Source organism: Lepisma saccharinum, chromosome 27 (genome assembly GCF_977018435.1).
Source record: "Lepisma saccharinum chromosome 27, izLepSacc3.1, whole genome shotgun sequence".
Lineage (NCBI taxonomy): Eukaryota > Metazoa > Arthropoda > Insecta > Zygentoma > Lepismatidae > Lepisma > Lepisma saccharinum.
In genome coordinates this window covers 41719797-41744744 of record NC_139255.1, presented here as the reverse complement: position 1 = coordinate 41744744, position 24948 = coordinate 41719797, and the positions used below count along the sequence as shown (strand labels likewise).

Below are 24948 nucleotides of genomic sequence, written 5' to 3'. Positions count from 1 at the left end.
AACTACTACTTTTTTTTGTCAGTATTTGCTTCTCCATGACCTGCACATCATGTTTCACAACCCTTTTTTTCCCAGGTGCTCTGAATAGGGAGGCTATAAATATGACCACTTGGTGCATAAAGAAAACACATGTCCACAGTTTCTAACGCATTTGCTGATCAGAGTACACATTCATTGACCTTAAATGTGGTGGGAAATTTTTAAAAATATGAAATTTTGCTTCTTAGTGTGGCCTTCAATAAAACTAAATCCCAGATCTAACAAGAAATTACCGAAGGACAAAGAAAATCATGATTGGAATGACAATTTGCAATTATGAGGAGTCCAGTGTCCCATCAACTCTGTTATTAGGTTTTGAATTAAATGCACATCTACATATACTAGCTTACTGAGATCAGAATGATGAATAAATATTGTAAATGCAAAAAAAATTGAAGATCGATTTTCAACTTCCCTATACTTTTCAGGCATGCCCTTCATAATGTTATCACATTCAGATGGACAGCCTACATTTACTTTATAAAAAAAACAAATATAAGTTGTTAAAAAAATTAAGTAGCAATTTGTTTCATTGAGATCAAGACAAAATTTCAGTGAGATTTCCATGTTAATGTGTTCATTTTCAACTCTTAATTGTATTCAGGAATGTTCCTTTGTGAATACACTGACATTTCTATGTACATGCCTGGAAACCATATTGTTTATTTTAAACTGTTAAGGATTGTATTTTTCCAGACCATCTTTGCACATGAACAGTGCTTACATGCAATATAAAGTTTACAGTTGTCAATTTGAAAAGTAGGTTAAAACTGTGTCTCAATCAATTAACATTTTTACTAATTTTTCAAGTTATAACGTTCCAATTCATTTGGTCAATTTAGTAAACAATCACACAAGATAATAATTTTTGTCATGTTTCTTTCTTTCCCTTTTTTTGTACAATACGTTTCCACAAGTACTGTTCTGTTTCATCAGTTATTTTACCTTTTTGGAGCATTGTTGAAACACACATGAGATTCTACAGATGCAACTTCAACTATATCATTACAAACTAACCCATTAAATGAACCATTTGGCTGAACAACCTAACACGAATGCAATAATGGACTCAGTCAATTCATTTTTTTACAAGGCACAGTGATTACCTGACTTGCATAAGCTGGTAACGTAACGTTACATAGCACTTCGTAAGCAGTACTTGTGTGGACTTACATAGAAGATACTCGACACCAAACACTCTTTTGTCACACAATAATGCAATATAGCATTGACATGGAATGTATACGTCATGTACATAGTAACACACTCAATACCAAGGCATCAATAACAGACTTACATGCATTTAGATAACAGAATATTTTTGCATAGCCCTAACTTGTTCTTAAATTGGAAAATATATATTCACAAGATATATTACGACGTACAACAAATATAAAGTGGCACTTTGAAACATTTTCAGATATTATAATGATCTGATTATTAATTTACCACCAACCAATAAAATAACCTGTTGACAACCCAAAATATAAAACATAATCTGCAGTCAAAATTTTCAGTAACCATTACAAGAATACAACACATTTCTAACATTATGTGAATCTTCTTGTAATGAGTTCTCACGTACTTTTCAAATTGTATATTGGTCAGTGAAGGGGAGACATTTTACTTGATGTCTACCAATTTCACGCTAAAATGATCTCTTTCGTTCTGATGCCATTAAGAAATCTATGCCCTGGCAAGACGATGCATCAACATCAGTATCTACATATTGATACTTATGCAATAAAGCAGACATATCTTATTATTTTATTACTTTTTATAGTAAAGATGCACCATGGACATCTTGAATTCTCAATGCAAAAATAAAAAAGATATGTCTAGGCCAAGAACTACCTTTCTGTTCCAAATATAAAAAATCTGAATAATTACAATTGGCAAGGATATCTTTAACAATAATAAAATACAGTGGAATTCACAAGTAGATTGGTTTAAAAATGTGACCAGTTCTAACAAGTGCCATACAAAAAGCACTATATGACTGCACATATACATGGATATGTTTTTAAATGCACTGTTATGACCAAGTGGTCTTTTATTACCAAAAAAAATGTTGCAAAAAGCAGTCTTTTGAAGCAGGAATGATTTTGGATTTACAACAGTTCCAGCATGGAATGAACATTTACAATATTAGGACAGGTGTGAGCTGGTTGTTAAGGAACCGGTTGCAAATTCTCACATGAAAACATACAAGCATGGAAATGTTATTTGAGCTTCTGTACAAGCAAAGGCAGATTAAATACATGAACTTTAATTTTTTTTTTGCTGAATGTTTGAAAATAGGTTCATCTGCTTCTTACCGCATGATCTTGCAATATTGCCAGACCATCAGTGTGTCATTTTCATTTTGTTTCAATGTATGTTCATAAAAATGGATGGATGGATGAAAATATACGACCATAGTTGCATCTGCACATGGTTTAGTGTGGACAGGAAATTTTGAAATTACGGAAATTATCACAGCTAATAAAAATTCACAATGAGCTCTAACCCAGGCAATTCAGTGGCAGTACAAAAATTAATAATAATAAAAAAAAATGCACTGGCCTGGTAGAGCAGAGATTCAGATTCAACGACTGGACAATGCACAATTTTTCACTGATTAGTTGTACAATTTACATGCTATGTCCACACCATCATTTAATGTATAATCAAGGGTTGTTCGAATATTTTTTTACCTTTAATAACAGTGAAGTTTAAGCATATCAATGCATTTTGGAAAGCAGTAAAAGAAAATAAACATTGGAATGATATATACGCGTGCACACACACACACACACACACATCTAAAAACAATTTTAAAAAACATTAAATTTGCAACGATTCCTTGCAAATCAACAATATATATAGAAAAAATCAGTCCAAATATGGAAATGCTGCAACCTGTAATATTTTTTTAACAGGTTTTCCAGATCCAAAATAGAAATTCCACTGTATTTGTGTAAGTATGCAAATATACAAGTTCTTTATGATATAAAAATAAAAAATATATTATGTATATATAACAGCACAAACTTACATATTTTGCTGGGATTCTATTTCAGGTATTGTAACTGGCTCAAGCTTCACGGCAATGTCCCCATTGCTTTGAAGTATTACAATGTGCCTATGAAAAAGAGAGTTTGTCCTCCGCATTGGGTGGAAGTACCAGTAATACAATATCATGAAACCTATCCCCAGAAAATAGCTAAATATCTGCGTCAGCACGGCTGGGTAAAAGAACCACAGATCTGAATTAGCAGACAGACACCACACTATGATCATTCCTGTGTTCTCCATGAAACAGATAAAGTAGTAGATGAAGTAGCTGTATCTCGTCTGTCCATCCTTTGCCGTGATATATGTAAATATGTACACAAGCCCCAAGACCATGCTGAACAGCAGATCCTCGCATCGGCTCCCACAAATGGCAGTTTGTTGCAGCACCAACCAGACAACCATTACGATCCAGTGAGCCATGCAGATCATCCCCATCCAAAAGGGATACATAGATGCAAACAGACTGAGGGCAAGTATCCTGGACACTGAAAATGATTATTAGTATCTTTTTTAGCCTACATGATTTAATACCATAATACAGGGTGTTCCAAAAGTGTGAAAACGTCTATATAAGGCATCTTTTACACTACATTTCACTAACAGCTGAAGTCGTATTTTTAACCCTTTACAGAGGAGATTTAGAATATAGATTTTTCCCTAGGTGATTTTTTTTTTTGCAGTTTTTCAAAAACATTATAGATAATATGCTGTTGAGTGTTATTATTTTTTTTCTAAAATCTACAACATTTCTTCTTTCCACAGATGTGTGTGTCTAATATAATATGTCACATTTTACAAAAATTTTCTCACAAACAATTTTTTGGAAGTAAAAAAAACTATAACACTACATAAAAGTTACTCAAAACATATTTTGAATAGGTAATATAAAATTAATTCATGAAAATATATAAACTTTACATTAGGATCAAAATTATCTCTAACTGCGAAATACGAAGCCGAAATTTCCACAGTGTGTATATAAATTATTAAATGCTATTTTCAAGAGTATAAACAAGCGCAAACTTAAATCGACATGAGTGCAAGTAAAATTCAGCAACAAAGAAATTAATAGAACCATTACAAGTAAGTCTTGCGGAAAAAAGTTAGTACTGTATTTCGCTTTCATAAATTTCTTATACTATGCATCTTTCAATACTCAAATATGAAAATTGTATTCATGGTGGTTGCGGTAAACGCGGTTTAAAATTACTTACGTGAAATTTAAAAGATTTCGTAATTCCGCATTGCACAATTTAATGGTTCAATCCTATTAATTTCGAAGATCCACTGTCTTCATTCACAAAAGGGTACGGCGTTTGAAGCGGAGATGGTACCGCGTCAGTACATTGTTTGTTCCCGGGCGGCGGTGGTTGCGATTTTTCCCGTTCGGCAGCACTGGCGCGCGCATCTTGGTTTGCGTCGTCTGCTTCCTGTTGTCCGGTGGCGTTGTCAGTTGGGGGTTGGGGAGCTGGGCCGTGTTGCTCGGTAATGTGCCGTTCCTGTTCCCCGCGTGGCTGGAGGGGGGTCGAGTATGTGCATAGCATCTTTTCTTTTTCAGGTCGGGGATCTTTCTGAGGACAGGGTGCCAAGTTGGGTGTGCTTGTCCATTGTCCAGGTTTAGTGCTGGTTTCTGCTGGATGATAGCATGGGTTTCTTTGATGGTGTTTTCTATGACAGAGCCGGTTGGGTGAAGTATGGATATGGAGGAGATGGTGTGGTTAGTGGAGTGGAGGTGTTGGGAGAGGCCTGATTTAGGTGTGTCGTTTTTGGAATCTTTTACATGTTCGTTAATCCGTTCTTGGACAATTATGTGGGTCGTACCGAAAGTAATGCAAAAGTGGTCATAACCTCTTTATTAACTGATGTAGATCGTTCAAATTGCACATGTAGTTGAAGTGACTTTCTCCATACAAACCAGCTACTCAACATAGTCTCCATTTAAAGCGATGCATTTGTGCCATCGTTGAACCCAACTCTAGAATCCTCTTGAAAAAAGTTTAGTGTGCACTGTCCGACACCCACTTCTTCACAGCCACTTGCACCTCGTCTGTGTCATCAAATCGTTGTCCCCAAAGACTGTCCTTCATGGGACCAAAAAAGTAGAAGTCTGAGGGTGCCAGATCTGGCTGTACAGTGAATGGGAGACCACAGACCAGCCCATTTTGCCGATCACCTGATTTGTTGACAACGAGGTGTGTGTGGTCGAGCATTGTCATGGTGAATGTGGATTGCTATCAGATTCTTGTTCAGTCTCTTCCTCCTAATGGCTTCTCTAAGCTTATGGAGTGTCTCAATGTACCGCTCGCTGTTGATGGTACGGCCGCATTCCAGGAAATCAAGGAGAATGATGCGCAATCAACTCATCCACTCGCTGACGATTCGTGTAAGTGGTCGAAGTTGATGGTCTCCCACTGCGCAGTTTGTCTTCAATGCTGGTTTCCCCTTCTGTAAACTTCTTCATCCACCTGTGCACATTGCTCTTGTCAATGGTGTCATCTCCGTACACATTCTGTAGCCTTCTGTGGATGTCAGACAGTGCACACGGGACTTTTTTCAGAGGATTCTAAAGTTGGGTTCAACAATAGCGCAAGTACAACCCTCGTATGCACAAGAAACAATAAAAATAGTGAATTGGAGGCTACTAATCACACACATACACAAAAGCAGCTCTGATGCACCAGTCATGTCTGTTCATCGTCAAATGTCAATAACTACCACAGTTACAAAAATATATTTGATCCGTGTCAACTTTGGGCATCCTAGTAACTATGAGAGCTATAAGAATACAGAGCGTCCCACGGCATTTACACTGTCTTTAGCACAGGACACGTCAGTGTTTCAGTATCCAGATAGCTGGTGTCCAGTTTGCACGTGTTTGTGAAGTTGTTTTGTTTTAGTTTACATATTACTGGTGCTTTCATGAAGGTTTTTTTCCTCTTCTTCTTCTTCCAAGTAACGACGAATTCTTATAGGGAAGGAAGTTAGAAGGCATTTTGCAGCAAAATTCCCACGTTTGTTCCACACAGAAAACTTGTGAAAAATATCAAGAGAAATTGAAGTAATTTGGGAAGAGGCCAATGTTTAACTTGCTTTGACTAGGATTGATTTAGTTTCTCTTACTTCGCTTTTGTGCCACTTTTGGCTAATTGCGAAGATGAGGATGAGTGATGAAATTGATGAATGGACAATGCCCAGGCCGAGATTCAACCCCGGGACCATTGGTGTACTTTGACTGAGATTTAGAGCCTTTTTGAAATTTAATTTTCAGTAAATTGTCACCCTTTCTGCAATGCTTTTCTCACATTTTGATCACACTGTGTGTCTTTATCTTTCCTTTTTCACCAACAATTTGACCTTTTCTGCCATTGTTGAACTTGCTTTGACTAGGATTTAAAGCCTTTTTTATATATTAATTTTCATTAAAAAAATCTTACTCTTTATGCAATGCTTTTCTCAGATTTTGTTCACATATCATTCCTTTTTACCATTTCCCACCAAAACGTAATGGAAATCAACGACTTTGGCTTGATATAAGCAAGCTTCTTCGAGACCCTGTCCTCTGGCCGAAGTTTGCATGTCCCAAATATGCTCATGCACGGAGTGCCGATTTCATGATGTGATCCCACAACCTAACGATCTCCCACCTGCTTTAAATCCTTGTCAAAGGGAGTTCAACAATGGCAGAAAAGATCCCACTGTTGATGAAAAAGGAAAGATAAAGACAGTGTGATCAAAATGAGAGAGAAACATTGCAGAAGAGCTCAGATTTTTAGGGAAAAATTCACCATCCGCCACTGGGCATGCAGTAAAAATTTCGAATAACTCGCTGGAAAATAAACTAAGACAGGCAGGACCTTAACACTTCACAAACACCTGCAAACTGGACCCCGGCTATCTAGATACTGAAGCACCAATGCGCCCAGTGCCAAACTGAACATAAAGCTCTAGGTCTAAATGCCAGCAGACAAGCTCACAATGCCCGGCAAGCTGGCCACCATGCCACAGCCAAGTTTACGTGGGACTCACTGTATATTCCATCCATGTCAACTATTATTATCTCAGTAACCACCGGAGCTATAAAATTACATAGTAGATTCAAGCAACATAAATTAACACAACCACCTCTTAAACTTGCATAATTGAAGATGTAAAGTATTCTAACAGAAAATTAATGTGGCATTTCACATCTAACTGTCTATTAAAACTAATAAAATGTAATTTCATCTTGAAGAGTTATTTATGAAGAAATTATCATAATAAATTCAATCCACACTTGATTACTCACTATGTATTTGTTGTGACTAAGGTTATATACTAATTCGTTGTGCTCGCCAGCTGATGGAACATCAGTTGGAGGGAACAGAATCGAAGTTAATTTTGGATGTTCGTTAATTAGCCCAAAAACACACATTACTGCAGCAATCATGCAGTCAGTGTGTGTGATCACATTATGTACGTGTTAGTGTAGTTTTTGATCTAAAACAATCTATCAAGTGAAATGTCAGTGTGTTATTTTATTTGCAATAACTAAACGACAGCGGTCAAACGTGTCGCACATTCGAGCGATTGAACCGGCTAAACAGTACAAATACCAGAGTTTTAGGTGAAAAGAATCATGGTCCTTCGTCAGTTGTATGTAAGTGTTAATCATGGTCCTTCGTCAGTTGTATGTAAGTGTTCGGTAAACAATTGCAACATAAACCACACCCAAAACAGTATTTTCAAATGTGCGAAGTAGCTCCATAGTTTGTGGATTTTGGTAACTTCTGGTTAAAGGTAATACACTGAATACTATGTTTGAAATGTGAAAACCTCAGCAAAAATCCAAATTAAGATAACAACTTCCTTCTATTGAGGAATAGACAACACAAATGAGTTATCCACACAGAAAACACTTTCTATGAAAAGGACGGGAAAACTATTGTACTTACCAGTACTCATGAGATGCCAGAGAAACTGGATGACTGTTCCTTGCCAATCCATGTTGGCTTTGTCTTCCCTGGAGAGCCTAACAGACCTATGATATGAAGCCAATGTCCATGCTATGCTTACAACAGAAGATGCTATAGCACACAGCTGATAATCTACAACAAAAACACAATAGCATTAAAAAAACAAATAAAAAAATCTATCATATTTACATATATAATTCAGCAGGCATAAATAATAAAGAGTGTGGAACATTTAAAACAAAAAGGGAGAACGATACAGTCTCAGAATTTTACACTGGTTGTGGAGAAAACTGAGATAATCACATGCAAAAAATAAGACAGGAAAGACATATTAATGCAGTAGCTAGATTGTGAAACATCTATGATGTTATTATATCTTTGAATATAGATGTTCAATTGTTTTGTTGATTTGGATTGTCAAGCATGGAGTTAGCCATGTTGTATATTCTTAGTTATGGATTAAATTATTATTTTGTATAAAATCGAACCCACATGATTTATTATATCATATTACCGTGGTTGGTAATACAACACTCCTAGCAACCAAAATCTTCAGGTTATATACAGCGTGTCCTCAAAGTCCTGCTACCGTTACAATGAAACTTAACTCCTAAACTATATGAGATAAAGACATGCAGATTTTTGAAACGTGATCTACAGCTCTCAAGGTTTTAATAAGTAGTGGTATTTTTTATTATTATTATTATTATTTTAATTTTTTTGCAGATTAGAATTATAATTTTGTATAAAATCGAACCCACATGATTTATTATATCATATTACCGTGGTTGGTAACACAACAATTTGGCGACTATGTATGGGATTCAAGGACAGATTCTGGAACCTTTCGAGGTGGATAAAGGTAACATTGATTCGTATTTGGAGCGGTTTGAACAGATTTGTGTTGCTAATGGCATTCCAAATGAAAAGCAAATTAGTCATTTTATTGCATTCTGTGGAGGAAATTTATATGATGTTTTAAGGTATTTAGTTACTCCAGATTCTGTTGCTAATAAAACATACGAAGTAATAAAAGATGTATTGTTGAATCATTTTCAACCGACGCATAATGTTGTTGCAGAAAGATACCGTTTTCATCTTCTGACGCAAGAGTTAGGTCAACCTGTGTCTGAATATACAGTTTCTCTTAAACATGCAGCTACTAAATGTAACTTTGGAGCATTCTTAAATGATATGCTAAGAGATCAGCTGGTGTTTGGAGTTAGCAGTGAAGTTACAAGAAAGAAATTGTTATCAGAAGGCGATGTTTCCTTTCTTAAAGCTTGCGACATTGCCGTGAATATGGAAATGGTTGAGAAAGATGTACGGCTATTCCATCAAAAGGAAGGTTTTGCTACTGATTATAATGTACATGAGCTTCATGAAAGCAAGACTAAACCTTTCCAAGCTTTCTCCAATAGAAAAACTAACTTTAATAATCAGTTTGAGAAGAGCAGAGTTAATGAGAAACCTGGAACTTCAAGACAATGGATTTGTTATAAGTGTGGAAAGACGCATAAAAAAGGTAAATGTTATTTAACCCCTTTACCGCGGCAGCCTTGAAGAGAAGTTCGACAAGAAAAAGATAGTCTACATATAGACGCCACTGCAAAATAAATTCATCATAAATAATAACTATATTTAGACTCTCCGCAAAATGAAGTTAATCAAAACAATCTATATATAGACTCTGCCGCAATTTACCATTATATATTAATTTTTGGATTCATAAATTATTTTTATTTTTATATTTTTAAAATGCACATATTTTTAATTTGTACTTTTAATTATTTTCATAGGGTAAAATGTGTAATAGTTTTTTGTTTATTGAAATTTTTGTTTATTTTTTCAATAACAAAGAAAATACACGTAATTACAAAATTAATATTAGTGATTTTTTTTATATTTTGATTACAATAATGCCACAAAAACTTTTGTTGCTATAGAGTCAGTATATACCTAACTTACAATAAGAAAAACTAATAATAGCAATTGTGATCTACATTCATTTTATAATGTCACTTTCAATAGTCCATCTTTTTTTCTCAGGTTCATATTTACTTTGGTAAGTTCACCACTGTATGATACTCTCTAAAACATGGTAAAGGTAAAAGGTAAAGTGCTCCCCTGTGCATAGCACCACGCCATGAAGGCGTATAGGGGGTGTGGGGGTAACGCCCCACACTTTCTTGATCCGGTCGTGAGTGGGGGTGATGTGATCAGCATCACGCCCCTGACCGCCTTTACCCCCCAGGGTTTCCCCCAGGTACCCATGTTATTCGACGCTGGGTGGGCGCCGGGGCTGCTTTCACCGTTAGAAAAGTTCCCGGATTTGAACCGGCCGGGGATCGAACCCGGGACCTTGAGCATGGTAGTCAGACACGTTACCGACTGAGCCACCGCGGCCACATGGTATGATGCACAATGGCAACTCGCATACATCACAGCAATAGATACTTCTTCTAACTTTGTTTTGTAGTGTGCAATACACGCATCTTCTTTGAAGCTTCTTCTTGAGACCAGGTGCATCACCTGTAAGAATTTCGACTGGGAAATGTCTTCCTGTAAGCCTTGTGGGACATGTTCCTAAGTTGAGGGGACCTGTTGGTTTTCTAATCCAGTACACATCTTTTCCATACGCACTGATGAGCTGCTCAACGAGATCCATTTTGAAATCAAGAAATTTCTTTCCACCTCCATTGCGCCTGTAAATGATGTGGCTGTTGAGAAGAGTTATCTCAAGCAATCTGAAAAATATCTTCTTGTAGTATTTCTTAACTCCTTTTCTTGTAGGCGAGGAAGCAGATGTAATTTGGTCCATTAGATCTATTCCTCCCATGTGACACCTTTTATACTGTACACACACTGTGGGTTTGCTAATGGGTTTTCCTGCAACCTGGACTTCTTCCTTCATGTCATCATAGATTGTGCTCAGCATATGTACATATTTCTTGTCTCTCCACTTCATGTGCATGAGCTTACTCTTGAACCTAACAATAGTTTCGCCTTTTGTCAACACTTTGTCATTTACTTCCTTGCAAAGGTTCTTCCTCGTGAAACGCACTGTTCCTATGGCATCTGTTTTGTTAGTGACAAGAATCTCATAAAGCTCAGGAGAGGCATAGAAATTGTCTATTCCAAGAGTGTATCCCTTATTCAATAATGGTTCAATAAGACTCAAAACTATCTTCGTTGGCTTGGTGAATCCTTTGCTAATTTCTTCAGATATTCCTGGAATATTACAGGGATAAGTCGTTTTTTTACCCGTGTAAACTAGAAGATTCCAAACATAGCCAGTTTCTGCTTCTGCTAATATGTAACATTCAATGCCAAACCTGGCTCTCTTGAGAGGGATGTATCTTTTCCACCTGAGTCTTCCTTTCCACAAGAGCAATGATTCATCAATACTTATATTTTTAGCTGGAATGTAATGGGATTTGAACTTTCCGAGAAGAAAGTCTAGCACATCTCGAAATTTTATGGTTGGCACATCTTGTTCTACTTTATCAGACAAGTGCAAATATTTCATAAGTAAGCTGAACCTGTCCCTACTAATGCACTTGGAGAAGAAAGGAGTGGATATCAGAGGATTGGTAGAGTGGTAAGATTCGATTGTCGGCTTTCTGACAATCCCTTGCAGAATAATGATAGCTAGGAAGACGTACATCTCACCAACACTTGTGTCCTTCCATAAAAGGTCTCTGCTTTTCCGTCTCATTTTACCTGATCTTCTTTTGTCATCTCCTACTTTACTAGCATATTTATTTGTTTCGCTCACAATATATTCCATCAGAACTTTATCAAAAAAAGACTGAAATATATCCAATGGACTTTGTGGATTGGAAAGCACTAACTTCACACCACTGTCACCTGTGAATGGGAAAGGGTCTCTGCTTACCATTGAAGATTCAGTCCATGTATCAGATGCAGTTTCATCTTCCAACTCACTGCCGCTAGTTTCACCATCTTCTTCTTCAATTCCTGTCCTATCGTTTTGAGCATCTTCATCACTTGAAACAATATCTTCACTGCAAGTACCTTCACTTTCAACATCAGAGATTTCATCCAGAAAATCATCATCTAAGTCATGCTCCAGTAGATGCTGAATATCTGTACGTCTGAGGTTTCTCCCCGCCATTGCAAAAATTCTGTGTGCAATACACAAAATAAATATGTACCATTGCACAATGCACACCACTAGCTAACGAAACTTCCTCTTGGGAAGCAGCTCTCGAACTAAAAGAAAAGCCACCTAACACAAAGCAGTATACGATAATCAATAGAGTCCATATAGTAACAATGGTAAACACACAATACAAAGTTTTTTTCGGTACCAACAATGCATAAAAATGGATTGTTTGCTTCCAAACTTCTTGCACAGACCTGTAAAAGCATTAAAATGAGGGGCCTATAAATATGACTTGCCGCAATACAACAGCCGTTAATTTTCAGACACCGTCTATATATAGTCGCGCCGCAAAATAGTCCCGCTTTTTGAGAGTCTATATATAGTTCCGCCGCGGTTAAGGGGTTAAAGCAAATTAGATGTAATTATTGTGGATTCTTTGGACATATTCAGAAATTTTGTAGATTTCGTAATAAACCGACAGATAAAAACTTATCAAGTTTACAAAGTAAATCCGCTGAATCTAACAGTTGCTTAAGTAATGTGTCTCTTGATGTAATTTCAAAAGAATGTAAAGATTCTATTAAGTCAAATGCAGAAAAGGAATCAAGAATTGTTAATTTCACGCGAGCCCTTGCACACTTTCCAGTTACCGTTGTACAAGTATGGTTCTACTAAAGAACGGCAATTTGAATTTAACTCTGTAGTTGGAACTTTGTACAATACAGACAAATGTACAATTGATCTGAATTGTGATGGTAAATTAGTTAATTTTGAGATCGATACTGGAGCTTCGGTAAGTGTGTTTGATAAAAGATTTCTCGATCAATCTTTTCCGTATTTAAAGATTCAACCTGCAAATATAAATTTGAAAAATGCTGACGGAAGACCATTAGCATTAGAAGGTCAGGTTATGTTGGATGTATTGTGGAGAGATAACAAATATAATATGAATGTTTTTGTTTGTAAAAATCTGAAACAACCAATTGTAGGATGAACTTGGCTGGATATTTTATGGCCCAATTGGAGGCAAAATTTCATGTTACAGCAGATAGGAGTTCAGAGCTGTTCTAATAAGGAAGTGGTGAGAAATGAGACCAATAAGAACGAAGAATTACCATCAATCGGAAGTACAGTGTGGACAAGAAATTATACATCCAGATTTCCGAAATACGTACGAGCCACAGTTACGGGTCATTTAGGAAGACGCTTGCTATTGGTCAATGCCGGTGGAACAACGAGAAGGGTACACCTGCATCAAGTGAAGTATAAATCTAACAGGTCGGATACAGACAGTGTACAAGATAACTTTTGAATCTTTGATGGTTCCGTGTCAGCGCAGGACAGAGCATGTGAGGAGAGACCGCAAACTGGGCGAGAGGAAGCTGTTACTGCCTCCGCAGTGAACAGTCCACGACGATCTTTTAGAAGAAGGAAACCACCTGATAGGTTGCAGCTGTCATTTGGAAGAAGGGGGAAAGTTGCAGTAGCTAGATTGTGAAACATTTATTATATCATATTACCGTGGTTGGTAACATAACAATTAAAAGATAATCCTGATACACATCATGAAATATTCTTCATTGTTTAAAATTTTCACAAAGGTTATGTTCACTTTTTTAGCATGCATCTTCCTTCCTCAAGTTTTCACCATGTCATGTGGCTTCTTCAGGAGGTTGGACAAAATTTAGATTGAAACATGATAGAAGGTACTTTGTTTAAAGGTTAAGAAGAAGTTAGAATTTCACATAAGGTACCCATCTAGACATGAGATAATAATGTTAACACCATTACACATTCAATTTTTTGTACTATACTATCAATCCAAGGAGGTTTCTGTGACTTTAGAAAGTGAGTCATGTGAGTGAATCATGGCAGAACAGCAACTGAATTGACTGATTTTTATAGTTTGTGAACATCAGCATATAAACTATTTTTGATTGACTTATTGATTTGGTGTTTTAAGTCCACTTTATGCACAGTAAGTCTAATCGGGACTGGAGCTATAGTTTAAAGAGGGATCCTAACCACTTGTGCCTCCACCGGGTATCGAACCTGGCACCTCTTGATTACAAGGCAACGACGCTACCACTGCGCCATCGGGGAGGCCACACAGACTATTTATGATTAATTGATCGAACTAAAATTTTTTGGTGTGTCACCACAATAGGTTATTTTGCACCCTTCAACGTATGCAGGGAAGATCTCATCTAAAACCCTTACCTAAAATTAAAAATGGGGTGTAGTGTACCTGACATGCAATACAAGAATAGCCTCTTACAAACAAAAAAGAGGACAGGTCCCTAACAAGAAATGAGATATGTTTCTTAAAAACTCCCTTACTCAATTTTTAAAATTAGTGTGTTCAAAGGCTAAAGAATAACAAAGCACCTGGCATTGATTTAATACCAGCTGAGTTAATTAAATATGGTGGAAATTCATTAATATGTCAAATTCATAAATTAATTTGTTTAATATGGAATAAAGAAGAAATCCCTCAACAGTGGAAAGAATCCATACTTGTTCCTGTGTTTAAAAAAGGTGATAAAATGAACTGCAATAATTACCGTGGAATTTCTCTACTCTCAACAACATACAAAATATTGTCTAACATTCCTTTAACAAGACTAACCCCATATGCTAATGAAATTATAGGTGATTATCAATGTGGATTTAAACGTAACAGATCAACTACAGATCAAATTTTTCACATCAGACAGACACTTGAAAAAAGTGGGAATATAATCAAAATGTCTATCAGCTATTCATTGATTTCAAAAAAGCATATGATTCGGTCAAAAGAGATAAATTATATGATATATTAGTAGAGTTTGGAATACCTAAGAAGCTTGTTAGTATGATAAAAATATGCACCAGTGAAACAGAAAGTAAAATTCGTGTAGGTATTAATATGTCTGACAAATTTACAATTCATGATGGGTTAAAACAAGGAGATGCATTATCTCCATTGCTCTTTAATTTTGCCTTAGAATATGCTGTTAGGAAGGTAAAAGAAACTAAAGAAGGACTAAAATTAAATGGTGTGACTCAGTTGTTAGCATATGCAGATGATTATAAACTTACTAGGGGATGATGTGATTACAATTAAGAATAATGCTAAAATATTTATCAAAACTGCTAAAGAGATAGGTTTGGAAGTTAACAAAGAGAAAACTAAATATATGCTTACAGGCCGAAACCAAGTGTTAGGTAATAATCAAAATCTAATTATTGATAACAACTCATTTGAACCAGTTTCCAAATTCAAATACTTAGGAGTAATATTAACAAATGAAAATTATATTAAAGAGGAAATAAAAAGTAGGCTTAATTCAGGAAATGCATGTTACTTCTCTCCTCATAAACTTTTGTCTTCTCGTTTAATATCTAAGAAACTAAAAGTTAAAATATACAAAACAGTAATTTTGCCTGTAGTATTATATGGATGTGAAACTTGGTCCCTTACATTGAAAGAGGAACATAAATTGAGAGTATTTGAAAATAAGATCCTTAGGAAAATCTTTGGACCTAACAGGGATGAGGAAACAGGTGAGTGGAGAAGGTTACATAATTTAGAACTACATAATTTGTATTCATGTCCAGATATTATTAGAATAATTAAATCAAGAAGACTTAGGTGGGCAGGCCATGTGGCACGAATGGGAGAGGAAAGAGGAGTTTACAGGATTCTTGTTGGGAAACCTGATGGTAAGAGACCTGTAGGAAGGCCAAGACGAAGATGGAGGGACAACGTTGAGATGGACCTAAGGGAAATCGGTAGAGATGGAAAAGAGTATATAGAACTTGCTCAAGATAGGAAAAGATGGAAGGCCTGTGTTGCTGAGCCATGAACCTTCGGGTTTAAGAAGGCTAGGGAGTTAGTTAGTTAGTTAGTGTGTTCATACATTACTAAACAAGAACTAAAAGTATACTGTCTCTGAAGTCTAAAGTCTCCTAAGGTGTGGCCACAATTGGGGTAAAATGTTAAAGGGAGGGGGGAAATTCATTCAAGCTGAACCAACTCTATCACTATCCAGAACTGTCTGAACTCTGGAAAACCTGAAAATGTAGAACTACTGACATCAGGCAGAAAATTGAAATGACGGGCGTTCTGAAATAAAAATTCATCTATATGTTGCTTGAAGACTTGACCATTAGGAACGTGTTGTGTGATGGTTGCCATAGTTTCTCACGCCACTTCTAAGCAAAATTGCATCAACATTTTGAATGAATTAGTGAGAAGTGTCCAGCCTAATAACAGGGGATGAGACGTGGACATGCTATCATGACCCCAAAAGAATGGGTGTTTGCTTGCAATGCGTATCACGCCACAGGCATGAGTCGAACCCAAGACCCTGAGTGTCATAAATAAATAAGCTCATCACGTTATAAAAAAAAAGAAGAGGTTCCGGTGAGGCATTGGAAGAGAGCTTCTTAAAAGCTAAAAGTTGGAAAAAATTTGCTAACATTGCACTAGGCCGGGAAGAATATGAAAATCAGGAACTCGGCATTTTTCCTCAGAATCGCCGTTGCAAAAGGATGTGGTCGAGACAACGGATTTACAGATCTGAAGTTCAAATTCCGAATAAATATCTCGCCTGAGAAAATCTCCCTCTCAGTTGCCTTCAGTTTTATACCAGAACTTATTCAGTGTGACAGAGCTCCGAAATATTGTTGAAAGAGGAAAGAGTAGTTGTCGAACATTTTAGTTTAAGATATCGGGACAACGTAAGGGTAGTTTTAGGAGCACAGAGTTTCGCTCCCGATTTGTGGTTTATTACAGGGTAGGATCTTATCAACGAGGACCAGCGGAGAAGTGAACTTCAACTACAGGATTATAGAGCTAACAAACATGTCTTTCCTCCCCCACCTGTTCAGTCAAGTGAAGTGTTAAATTGAATGTTTAAGTGTTCTTATTTCACGGAGCCAGTCCCCTTGCTGTTTGAGTGATGACGTTGCTCTTCAGAGCTTACGATAAACCTCTCGCCACCTATAAACTTCGAATTCCAGGCTCTCACATAGCCTATCTACGATCCCCTAAATCTAAACTAAGTAGTGTTAAGACAAATGGAAGCATACGGCAAAGTTCAAAAATCAACACGCAAGCTGTTGTTCACTGTGTTTGAGACTGCAAAGGCTTTCTGCTTATAAAGTTCCATCCCAGAAATATCATGATTAATAGCAAGCACATCGTGACATGACCCCCAGTTAATTTTATCTGTTTCAATAATTGAAATTCAAGTTAAGGAAACAGTGATTCACCATGTGTGTTGTGAACTCCTTTTTTCAATCTTGGGTCAAATCCTACAGCAATGAAATTGAGCTTGTCATCCAGATGGGAAGAGCGTTAACAGAGGTAGAGACTATATTGAAATTTAAACCAGATGTTTTTTAACCACATGGTATTTGTGTATACTTCTAAATTCACCTTGAATTCTCCTTGTAGTCAAATAAGATGAAAGCACAGTAGCAGTTACCCTGACATAATTCTCGGCCTTCTGTGTCTGTGTGACAAGTGATTTTCAACCAATAGAGAGAGGAAGCCAGCACGTGTTCAGGGTCAGTATATGAATCTCAAATCCTAGATCCAACACCCAAATCTCAAATCCTGGATTAAATATCCAAAACTTCATTATCCCAAATTCATGAGGATGTGATGGATCTTCAAAGATTTGGACTTGCCAATCCCATCCCTCCTGTGTAGCATGAATAATAGTTTAATAAAACAGGAGAGAAGTAAACAAATACAGTGGAACCTGTGATTTTACGTTCCCCAGTTTTAGATTTTCCCGCATATTGGACCCAACAGAGTAAAATGCTATTAACATTTTCCTGGAGTTTAGATTCTCCTGCATTTTAAGTTCTAACACCTTGGTTCGCTGAAAAACATAACATCAAGGTTCCACTGTACATGATTGGAAAGATGAGGCAATACTTACCCAGTAAACTTTCCTGCTGCTGTGTTGCCTCGAAGATCAAAATAATCAGCTGCAGAATGACTTGAGGCGCTGCCTCCAGGAAGCATTGGAACAACCTCAAAAGAGCAGCATCCGAATCCTCATCCAGCATGCACCTGTAATACTTGAACTGCTTCACTCTTTGATTCTCCTTCTCAGCTTTTCTGCTCTTCAAGCAAAACACTAAGGCATCACAATACCTTCAAAAGAGGAAGACAAAAGATTATATTGAAATATTCACAAACATCCCAGCAATTGTATGCAATATTGGAATTCAAAACTGAGCTTGCAAATTAAGAACATCCTTAAATAAATAACCTGTAGCGCAACAGCCCATGAGGGCAAGAGCCTACGTGGGAGACCATCCAGCCAGATATGGGGTGATATGTAATCAGTACGACAAAACCCCAGTTGTTGTACGTTTTCATGACTGGGTTACGCTATTCTTTTGTAGCTCCCCAAATTCCGCACGATGGTCAGGAAACCACCGGTCCCATACACTGGTCAAAATCTCGTAAGAAAAGTTGTTACACTTTCCCCAGGAGACTTGGGACCAGCACGTGTCCTGTAGCTGGAGAGGAGAGCATGACGCCTTAGACAGCACAGCCACGATGCAGGAAAACTACCGCTTGGGTGGAGATTTAAACACCGCTTAAGATGCAAACAATGTACACTGAGCAACCAATATGGTGGGGACTTGATCAGATGTTGGGAAATTGTGAAAGGTTCCTGTCTGTTTTGCATTAGCCTAATGATAGTAAAAAAGGCACAATATGCTAATTATATCAGAAACCGCAATAAATACATCTCAGTAATTCTGTTAAGGCTGTGATGGACCTTTGGCTTACACCAGTCGACCCTTTACTGAAAATTCTTCTACATATTCACAATAGCCTCTTTTCCATCATGGATATCTAGACAACAGCAACCCACATGGAGGTTCATGTGAATGCTCTAGAATGAATTTTTCAGAATTGGGAATATACCAGTTTTTTGAAAGGATAGGAATTTTAGAAATCAACTAGGCTGGCATTGAACAATGGCCTAGTGGAACTGTAGGACATGCAGGAGCATTATAAAGCAATGCATGTTTTTGGAAGTTCAGCTTAGTTAAACAGAACTTTCTCCATAAGACTTGGCAACAGAAACTGGAGAAAGTTGTATTTACCATCATGTCTTGTTTATGGCCGTATATGTCTTCTTATTATTTCTAAGCATATGCCTTGTAACTGAAAATATGTTAGATCACAAAATCTTTATTGAATTAAAATGAAGCAGTTGATCAAGAAATAATGCATTTCTTCTACTTTTACTTAATGTCAAATAAATATGTGCTAATACACAATAAAGCCTGTAATCTTTCAAAGTAGTATGGCATTATTGTTGCAACATTTTAAAATTATTTTTTACCTCCTCTCATTAATGTAATGCAGAAAAAAATATTTATTTGCAATGGAAAGAACGTTTTAAACAAATGTTTATTATAGTATTTACAACCTGCTTCATTTTTATATCATTATTTTTCATGAATTATTTCAAGGTGTCAAGAAATCAAGAGGTAGGTCAAAAAAGTCAAGACATTATGCTTGTGCTCAAGAATTTTTCCTAATTTTTGCAGTATAGTGAATTTACATTGTTATATACCTGTAGTGGGACTTGATAAGACTGAATAATTGGAAATCTAAAATTGTATTGGGTTGTGGTCTCCTTTGTTTTGTTGTTAAGAATTACATTTTTACATGCGTAAACTTTTGTAAAAATATTAAACTTACGTGGCCATTCCCCATCCAGGATGATGTCTGAAGCATTAATTTGTGCATGCATTAATAATTAAAACAAGTCTAAATATTTTGTGAAATACAGCTTCAGCTTCAACTTTCATCTTACCTAGCCTTGTGGTAGGGGTTCATCATTGAAAAACAAAATATATCTATTTCCTTCATTTCCATCATTTTCCCCTGCTAATTTTTTCCTATGGACTGATGTTTGAATTGTTGTGTCAGTTGTATTAATTTTCAGATCAAGGAAAGAAATTACATTGTTATTCATGGGTTCACAAGTGAATTTTATGTGATGATGTGATTCATTTAACAATTTAAATACGTTTATGATGGTGTTCTCATTTTTAGCAATAATTAGCACATCTTCTACATATCTGATGTAGAGTATGACATCCAAAGCTAGCTGATTAACAATTGGCAGATTCTATGTAATGAAGGAAAATGCTGGAGATGATTCCGGATACCAGGTTTCCCATTGATAGACCATTCATTACTTTGCGGATAGATTTTGCCATGAAATATAAAGTAATTGTAATTTGCACATACAGTAAACCATCGAACCATTTCCCATGATTCTACTGGGTTAACCTTCATCTCAATAAGCCGGTAAAATTTTGATCTCCGGGAAACGTATTTCTTCAATTTTACAGGAGAAAGTACTTACCGAACTGAGTTTCTGTAGACTTTTGAAAGATTATGGAAGTGTTTTTTCCCATCGTTTAATTTATTTGACCGGTAAATCATGTATTTTTAAAGATTAATGTCTCTCCGATGCACAAAAGCTGTTGCATCTATGTCCTTCCACTACGTGAACCAAATGTTGTGTGCGATGTAACCCCCTGGTCAGTGTTTCCAACCATGCCATTCTTTTGCAAGAACATGATAATTTTAACTATGTTTGCCTAACCTAACGTAACCTAACCTTGCCGTGCATGGTTCGTGGGGCTATACGTGAATGGTTTGTGGGGCTACCCGTGCATGGTTCGTGGGGTTTTCGAACCCGGAAAAAAAATACGAAATCAGTAACACAAAAGTAGGTATTTTTCGGTGAAGAAGGTTGGAAACACTGCATACCCACTGATGATATACAACGCTAGTCAAGATTTGCCCGCCATATTGTGTGTGTAATGCAAGCGAAAAATGAACAAACAATAATTACTCGATATGTGGAAAATTGTAATTGCTTTCGTGAAAAAAGTGAAATCCCATCTTAAAGAATCCTTAGCAATGCAGAATAAGTAAGTACGAATGTGAAAAATAACAAAATAAACAAATTTGAGACGTTTCCCGGAGATTGGAATTTTAATGTTTAATTTTGCTACTTTCACAATATTAAGGAACCTGAATGGTCCATATGTTTTGTCATTTCTGCCCATTCAGCATCTCATTTTTGTGTGGCCCCTAAGGTATAGCCTAGGATAGTCTAGTGGCAAATGCCCCCTGTACATACCTGAGAATAGGTGCCATCTGAAACAATAACATGGTGATACGTAGCACCCATTTCCACAATGGAGCCTTTGGTAATGAAGGGTCATCTGCATCGATTATATACCTAGAAGAAAACAAAGCAACAATGAAAGTTTAGGTAACGGTTCTGATTTTTTTATGACTTTTTTTCAAATTCTCCTAGCAGGAAGACTAATTATAGTAGAATTTTGGAAATTATTGTCGCACGAAATTTGAACCTTCCTTAAAGTAACGAGCACTGTTTGGATTTTGAAAAAAAAATACTCCCTCTGTCCCATAATTATTGTCCGGTACACTTTTGTTTGTTGTCCCATAATATTTGTCCAATAGGCAAACTGTGACATTGGTGTATACAGAAGAAGAAAATTAAACATGGAAATGAGTCATACAACGTTATTACTCAAGGATCAGTACAAATTTGCCGATCAAGTATTGAAAAGAACATAAATAAAAAGTCACCATTTTGGCATACCGGACTATAATTATGGGACAGAGGGAGTAACAAAAATTACCTTACGCAAGCATGCACGCTTCCCATGGACAATGTATTTTCCATTGACAAGAGACTGTAAGTATCGTAGGCCAGTGGGAATCAATGTAGAAGTAAATTGGAACCTTAGTAGAATGCATTTAGGGACTTTATTTTAATGCTAAGGGAACCAAACCTACCTGCCTAACCTAACTACGAAAGCATATATTGAACAAAATCTTAAGTAATCGCTAAAACTCCGAAGTATGTGTTAACAGAAGTAAATCGAATTGGTCCATGTTAAAATTGCGGTAATCGGAATAACTGATTTCTTCATTTTTACACAAGAAACTACTTACAGGAACGAGTTTTTCTAGCATTTGGATACTTCGTCGAGATATTTTCTGTCATCGTAGAATCTGCTGGAGCGGTAAATCATGTGTTTTTCACAAAAAATATCTCTCCGATGCACAATTGCTGTTGCTGTTCCTTACTTAGTCTACATGATGACATAATCTCCTGTCAGTGTTTCCAATGACGCGGATGTTTTTCAAGAAGATGAAAAAACGAAAAATACATTCACGATATTACTACGACCCAAAATTTTAACTATGTTTTCATAACCTAACCGAACCTATCTGGGAATGTTTTTTGGGGCTATGCGTGAATGGTCCGTGGGGCATTTTTCGATTAAGAAAGTTGGAAACACTGTATACCCACTAATACTACTGAAGCTGTACCCGTCATATTGTGTCTGAAGGAAGCGAAAAAAGGATGAACAATAATTAGCGTTATTGACATTATTTTCATCAGAAAAGCAAAATATCACCTTAAAGAATGTTTCGCAATGCACAATAGTAAGTACGAATATAAAAAGTGACTAAATAAACGAGTGAGAGGCGTTTGGCCGATCGACAACATTTAATAAAATTGCATTCGTAGCATGATGAAATCGCAATAAAACAAAAGGAACTTGGGTCGTGCAATTTTCATCAGAACTAGAGAAATAATGGTACTACTTTACTGTACCTGAGACACCTGGGAATGATTTCTTTCGCACTCCAGAACACTTATTTAGGTGAAATAATGGAATTTAACGAAAATAATGTATATTTCTTACATTTACGAGTACTTACTGTTCTTGTTTATTTCCACACACAACATGGCGATAGCTTACCGTTGATCGTTCGTTGTGCCAGTGTTTTGTCGATTTGGAGTGTGCATGCAGTGTTGCAAGCTCCTTTACCGAAAAATACCTACTTTCGGGCCGGATTTCAAAGTATGCTCAAATAAAAAAAAAATAAAAAAAACACCTCAGGAAGAAACCATTGATGTTATGTTAGGTTAGGTTAAAAACACACTAGGAATTTTAAATTGACTTTTTTACTTACTTATGGGGACGAGGTAAGCCTACTAGGTTAGGTTAGGTTCCATTAGCACTCCCTTCGTTCAATTTAGCATATACGGACAACATCGGATTGTAGCAGCAGCAATATCGCGTATTGTGCTCTCGTGCAGAAAGCAAATGGCGGAAGCAGCAATAGCGCGTCGGAAATAGATTTTCGTATAAAACCACATGGATTCGCATTTAAATGGACCAAAACTACATTCCGGAACATCAACAACACTCCAGAAAATGAACTCCGTAAGTACTTTCTCCTGTAAATTTGAAGGAATCTGTCTCAGGTATAGTAAAGTGTTACCGAAATAATTACAAGCAAGAAAGACCAAATGCTAAGGGGAAGAGGAGAATAGGCCATAAGCTCTTTTCTTTCTTCCCCCTCTTAATTTGTAGAAACACCACTGACTATCAATTTATCAGTGCTCAAATTGGATCCGGATGCAGGGGGTTCACTCCCCAGCTGGAAAATATTACATACACAAAAAAAAAAAAAAAGACACCCCAGCTCCATCATCCTTCAGTTACTATTTATGATTTCATTTGATTTATTTTACTTCGGATTTCTTTCACTTTTGGATAATTGTAAATATGCGATTATATATAAAATGAACGATCCATTCCTTTTCATTGGTGCTTTACAAAATGTGCGTCTGAGATAGTGAGTTTAATAAAATGTACATAAGCATATTCATTGCTGCTCATTATTTTGCTGTTATGTAATCTATTACATGAATGAGCATTCACAATGTGCAGCGTTGTATAGTACTTGCCACCATTTATTAGCAGGGAATGTGCAATTTCGACTGAAATACATATGAATAAATACAAATCAAACCGTAAATATTTGGATAAAACAGTTTGAAACTTTACAAGGTCGCCATCCTACAGGTAGCACGGATAAAAGTAGGTCTAAGAGGAAAAAGTGTGCATTTTCTACGCACACAACTTACCATCTCATGCTGAACGCCGTAGTGACAATCGACGGAAAAGCTATGAAAATTACTGTCAATGCAAAATAAACTCCTTGGCCGTGAGCATAATAAAAGTATGCCAGGCATACATCGAAACCTACATCAAGTATGTAAGTTACTACACTTAGTAAAATACATACTATATAACAATGCGAAAAATGAAACAATTTGGCCAAAATTTCATTGTCTTCTTTTTGTTTCAAAACAGAATTTTCAACATTTGCCGCATCCGATTCTCGAGTATATTTCACAGCGACAGTACCTTCCATTGCTAATCTACATCACTACATTCGCTACAATATTTGCTGCATTCCTGTTTATTGCCTGTTTGCTACCTGTTTCTCGTCTATGTTGCCAAGTAATCTGATAGGGAAATCTCCGTATGGAGTACCATGATATAACTGTATAGTGGACTTCATAAATATAAATATTACCATGCAATTTACTTCATGTTTGTTATTTGTAGGGAAATAAGAGAGAAATCACCCTCTCAGGCTGAGACCTTGGACACACTCTGAAAAGGAAAAATGTCGTTACGAAGAAACAGGTACGGCCAGGGGAGCTGTGGCACTCCCGAAAAATTGACTGGCTGGCACTCCGTGCTCGTCCTAGCGAGTTTCAAAAAATATGTTACTACAATATAGTAGTAACCTGCGAAATTTACGGAGAAATTTACAATGAACAGGGAAGTTAGTTTCACAAGTGTGACGACGTTCCTCCATTTTTA

General features: G+C 36.6%; 1 protein-coding gene across 1 annotated transcript; it reads right to left on the bottom strand.

The window, feature by feature from the left end:
• Window positions 1–840: 840 nt before the first annotated feature.
• On the bottom strand, window positions 841–24556 carry LOC145980142 (XK-related protein 7-like). The gene is made up of 5 exons (XM_083113191.1): window positions 24201–24556; window positions 21363–21464; window positions 18114–18331; window positions 8028–8180; window positions 841–3581 (listed from the first exon to the last, which is right to left on the bottom strand). The coding sequence occupies exons 1-5, from the start codon at window positions 24488–24490 to the stop codon at window positions 3073–3075; spliced, it is 1272 nt and encodes a 423-aa protein (XP_082969317.1). The 5' UTR covers window positions 24491–24556; the 3' UTR covers window positions 841–3072.
• Window positions 24557–24948: the final 392 nt, after the last annotated feature.

Bases quoted from the DNA above. Each gene is read 5' to 3' on its own strand.
- LOC145980142 (XM_083113191.1), bottom strand. From the start codon at position 24,490: ATGGAAGGTACTGTCGCTGTGAAATATACTCGAGAATCGGATGCGGCA. The intron at 8,181-18,113 runs GTAAGTATTGCC...TTTTTGTTGTAG, and splicing joins GCAGCAGGAAAGTTTACTGG to ATTATCAGCTGTGTGCTATA. The intron at 3,582-8,027 runs GTAAGTACAATA...AATCATTTTCAG, and splicing joins CTGGCATCTCATGAGTACTG to TGTCCAGGATACTTGCCCTC.